The sequence below is a fragment of the Electrophorus electricus genome, chromosome 7 (genome assembly GCF_013358815.1).
Source record: "Electrophorus electricus isolate fEleEle1 chromosome 7, fEleEle1.pri, whole genome shotgun sequence".
NCBI classification, from domain to species: domain Eukaryota; kingdom Metazoa; phylum Chordata; class Actinopteri; order Gymnotiformes; family Gymnotidae; genus Electrophorus; species Electrophorus electricus.
This window is the reverse complement of record NC_049541.1, coordinates 3,701,351-3,706,350: the sequence shown is the minus strand read 5'-3', so window position 1 is coordinate 3,706,350 and position 5,000 is coordinate 3,701,351. Positions and strand designations below refer to the sequence as shown.

At 46.5% G+C, this 5,000-nt stretch overlaps 1 protein-coding gene across 5 annotated transcripts in view; it reads right to left on the bottom strand.

Annotated features, from left to right (window-relative positions):
- Positions 1-5,000, bottom strand: part of pip5k1cb (phosphatidylinositol-4-phosphate 5-kinase, type I, gamma b) — a 28,552-nt gene that overhangs the window by 10,187 nt on the left and 13,365 nt on the right. For all 5 annotated transcript variants that reach the window (XM_035528591.1, XM_035528592.1, XM_035528590.1 and 2 more), the window contains exons 4-8: positions 4,767-4,897; positions 4,272-4,389; positions 1,961-2,113; positions 789-1,088; positions 1-108 (exon numbers count right to left, since the gene is read on the bottom strand). The exon at positions 1-108 is cut by the window's left edge and continues 98 nt beyond it. In XM_035528591.1, coding sequence (XP_035384484.1) covers positions 1-108; positions 789-1,088; positions 1,961-2,113; positions 4,272-4,389; positions 4,767-4,897 — 810 coding nt within the window. The remainder of the gene's footprint in view (positions 109-788; positions 1,089-1,960; positions 2,114-4,271; positions 4,390-4,766; positions 4,898-5,000) is intronic.

Genomic DNA, 5,000 nt, shown 5'->3' with positions numbered 1-5,000 from the left:
ATCGCCGCCGCCCTGCGAGCCCTCGGCCTGCTGGTCGCGCTCCGCCTGCTCCATGTTGTGCACCCCCAGCAGGAGGCTGTAGTCCATGATCTTGAAGCTCTCCAGCACCTGCGCACGCACACGCACACACACACACACGCACACACACGCACACGCACGCACACGCACACGCACACGCACGCACACGCACGCACACGCACGCAGACACGTACACTCTATTAGCTCTGCACGATGTGCCGTCTGCAGCAGAGTGTAGTTTACCGGCTTGGAGCTGGCCAGCACCCACATGAATGTGCACCCACACCCACACGCACGCTTGTGCGCACACATCCCATCATATATAGCCCCACACACATGCATGTTTGTATTCCCCTTCAAATGGCATGCATGCCATCATGAGGAGCAGGAGGTCACTGGTTCTAAAACTCAAAACAGACACTTCCCAAACACAGGATTTTCACAGCAGTGTGTCTGTAGCAGCCTACCTCAAGGACAGCTACACAGAATGATGTTTCTGCATCATATTAATCATTAGCAGTTGACAGCCGAGCCACCACATCACAGGAAACACACCTTTTTGAAACGTTTTTTGCAACAAACTGTCGCACAGCCGTCCACAATATTTGTACTGCACAACACTACACTACACCACTCACTACAAATATGAGAACCAAAATCAGAACAAAATAAGACAATGAGAACCAAAAACAATAAATACAGACTATAAACATTAAAATATACAGAGGCACTCTTCAACGGGTAAGACACACACAGACACACACACTAACCAGGCAGTCCCTCTGCAGTGTCTTGACCAGAGCAGTGAAAGTGTCCATGTCCAGCAGGAGTCCGTCAGGAACCTCCTGCATGAAGTCCAGATCTTTGAAGGTGGGCTTGGTTTTCTCGCGCTCCTTCTTGGAGGCGCGGCGCTTGTACGTGGAGCCCTTCAGGTCGAACTTGAGGTGCATGCGGAAGACGCGTGGCAGCACGTTGTTCATCACCACGATACGGATGTTCTTCCCGCCGGACTGCACGCAGTACAGCCCGAAAAACTTGGGCAGGAGGGTTCGAGGATTCTGGTTCAGGTTCTGAAAAGGAGAGGAGAGGGGAGAGAACAGAAGTTTGTTTCATTTCTTCTAATTTTCCTAACATACGTTCAGCACAGTTGAATCACACTGCTGTTAAGGTGGGGTTCAGGACCCGCGGCCGGCCTTGGTACTGTGGACTCATAATGCGTGACAGAGCGGTTACAGAAACTCATCTGGGACATCTGCTGTCACACATGGAAATGAGTTGGCCCTCAGATTTACCAGAGGCGCAATAATTGTACGTGTGAGACTCGGCCCCGGGAGAGATGCAGGGTCCCCCTGCGCGGGTCTACACCTGGCCGGTGGCTGCTCAGTCCTGCTTCTCTCTGGCTGGCTCTGTGTCTCGCTTCCTCCATTTGAGGCACTCTACAGGGTTCCCACTGCGTCAAACTCTCTAACTTCTGATTTTTCCCTGACTTTCACTGACTAAATGCAGAATTTCCACGACCTATAATGAACAGAATAACAGTCAGCCTTTGTTAAAAGAAAAGTCGAAAAGCCCCAAACTTTCCATGTCTGGACTTTTTTTTTTTTTTGTAACACACAAGTATGAATACTGGGTGTGTAAACTGCATATCTATGACGTATCCAAGCTAAACTAGTGCCTTAACAGTCAGTGAATGTGGTTTGATTATAAGTCACTGTGACAGCAGCAAGAGGCCATGAGTGAATTACCTGACACTATAGCAATAACAACAACAACAACAACAACAACAGCAGCAGCAGCTGTGACTAACAATTTATTATTTTAATTTTTTTTACAAAATGGCTAAAGGCAACTTCACACTGGGAACAGAAAGGAAAAAGATTCTGAGTTTCGTTAAGTTAAATCTGCAACAGATTAAAGTGACAAACAGGAAGTGGCAGCTCACCATGTAGTACCCAGGAAGTAGTTTCTGTAGAAACTCTGCCTCCTTGTGCTGGACGGTTTTGAGGATGAACTCGTCGTCGCGGGTGACGTAGAAGATGGAGCCGCTGGCCCCAGGGTTGGAGAGCTCAATCAGGGGCTCATTACACAAAGAGTACTAGAGAGAGAGAGGGAGAGAGAGGGGAGAAAGAGAGAGAGAGAGAGAGAGAGAGAGGAGAGAGAGAGGTTTACACTTTTGGAGGAAAATGACTTATTCTACCCATCTGATATTAAACTCTTTAATGCAGCTCTTGGGAATATAATCATGGATTGGGAAATTCAGCTTTATGTTGCATTACATTATTTTTGGTATCATTTCTGTATTTTTGTATGATTTGGTATGTATAAGTGTTCTTGCAGGATGTGCTGTAGGCTAACAGGAGATTCTAAATACTCCTTCATTAGCCCCGCTGTCCGCAGACGCCAGTACATGCTGATGCCAGTATGGACTGCCAAATACTAACACATTCACCAGCATGAACAGGCTGTAAACAGGAACAGGGTTGATGCTGTTCCCAGAGGATCCAACCAAGCAAGTATTAACATGGTAATCCCTAATCTGTGCAGGTTAGACGTAGGTGCGGATTATGGCAGGAAGGTGTGTGCTCACAACGGATGTGCCCCTCCCCCCCCCCCCCCCCCCCCCCACACACACACCATTGCATTTGCCAGCTAGTCAAAATTGAACTAATAAAATGAATAATATATTAATGTGCATATTATCCAGAAACAGAGTTTATATTTTCTAAAATCATCATCATCATCATCATCATCATCATCATCATCACAGTGACATTTGCTTCAGCGTTGTCCTTAGGCCAACAGTTCCAGGAACAGAGTTTCTCCTGTCTGCGGCAGTCTTGATCCCAATTAATGGAAAAATCGAACTGTCTCTGAATCAGTGAGGGAAAATGGGCCCGGAAGAAGCTGAAGGAAGGAACAGGGCAGGAGAGAAGCAGAAACAGCTCCTCCTTCCCATGGAGGAAACAGAGGGGCAGAAGGCTGCACCTGGGAGATAGCACTGGCTCACTAATGACCAAGATTCACACGGTGTGTGTGTGTGTGTGTGTGTGTGTGGTGGAGTAGATTAAAGTGGCCTCTGTGATGTCCAATAACCTCTTTTAACGGCAATCATTACTGTTGCCTGAAGCCTGCGACCTCCAGGGTGTTGCAACATGGTCTCGCTGCGTCTCAGACGGCAGACGTTTGTGAGTGCGGTCGCGTGTCCCACCTCATCTGATAGACTGTCTATTCTTTGATTATTTTTCACATTAAGTTTTGTCTTGTTTTGCTGTTTTGTAATACATTTTATAATGAAATTGGTGATTTGAAAGGGATATGTGTGTGTGTGTGTGTGTGTGTGTGTGTGTGTATAAAGGCACACACTCTCCGGGGGCATAGGCAATACCATTGACATCACAGCACTGGAAGACTTGAGAATCCGTACTTAAGTATCAGGAATTCATTGATGAGCTATGCTTCTAAGATGTTCCAAACAAAGGTCGAGCAGTTGGTGACAAAAAACATGTTTTCTGCTGGTTAGTGCTTCAGCCAGAAAAAAAAAACTCAGACTGTTTGTCTATATTTTCACAGCAAACAGCCCAAACTGGTTTCAGCTTACTTACTGCCCACCATGTTTATTCTCACAAGAAAAAAACAAAAAACAAAAAACAAACATTTATGAACATACAGACATGAGAGGTATGATTCTTGGCCTTAGACCAGAATTTTTCAGCAGCGCTTTCGCAGCAAACACACACACACACACAAACACACACGGTGAGTCATTCAGGCGCGTGTGCTCGAAGCAGTGCACATTCTCCCAGAGGGCAGTGAGTCAGGGCTCCTCTCTCCAACCGGAGGAGTGACTCCAGGCCTCAGGTCTCCCCACAGCCTCCACCCGTCAGCCCTCCTACACACCCGGCTTCGGCTTCGAGTGATTAGGGGAATTTTTATTTGAATAGGTTGATATTTGTTGAAGTTTTTCCGAATCTTTCTGTATAAATCCCAAATGTGATACATTCGTTTGGATTGAAATGTTTGCCTACCTATATGGGGTGTTACCAATTTCTACCCTATTATGTGGCTTCAGTATTGTGTGAAACTTCAGTATTTTTGTTGAGCTTTAACATGGTTCTGAAATTGGATTTGGTGGTGGTAAGCCAAGAGAATTCCGAGGAGAAGCCTGACTTAGCCGGAACGTCAGTGTGCAGGCCAACTCAGTGGATAATGTGTCGTGAGTGATGCATCACTCCAGGTCTCACTCCGTGGCTCACCAGGTAGTCGTCAGGGCGGATCCCGAACAGCTCTCTGAAGTAGCGGAAAGCCACAGGAGCGTAGGTCTTAAAGCGGAAGTCCGGGAAGTGGTGCGCAGGGGTCAGATTGCTGCCCTCACTGAGAATCAGAGACAGAGAAAACAAATGCGCGAGAGAGAGAGAGAGAGAGGGTTAGACAGAGGGAGATGGACAGAAGGGGAGAGTAAGGGGTAGAGTGAAAGAAAGCGAGAGAGCGAGAGAGAGGAAGAAAGGATTAAGAGGAAAGAAGAAAAACATGAGAAAATTATTTATTTGGCTGTTCTGAAATCACCTGAAACCAAGAATATGTAACACATCCCCACAAGTCTTCTTCCCCAAACACACACCCACCCACACATACACACACCCACACATACACACCCACACATATATATATATATATATATATATATATATATATATATATATATATATATATATATATATATATATATATATACACACACACATATACACCTAGGAAAGAAGATGCTCTCCACCACATAGAAGTCTTGCATGAGCACGTCCCTCTCGGGCTTGGAGCTTAGGTTGCCCACCGTGTACCCGATGCCCAGCTGGATGGCGCCCTTCAGAGCTGAGGAGGTCGTCTGGGGACACACGCAGGCACAAGGGTCACAGGGATCCATGCTGCACCAACAACTCACCAACAACACCACACTTTATGCTGGGATGTTTACACTGGAACATTCT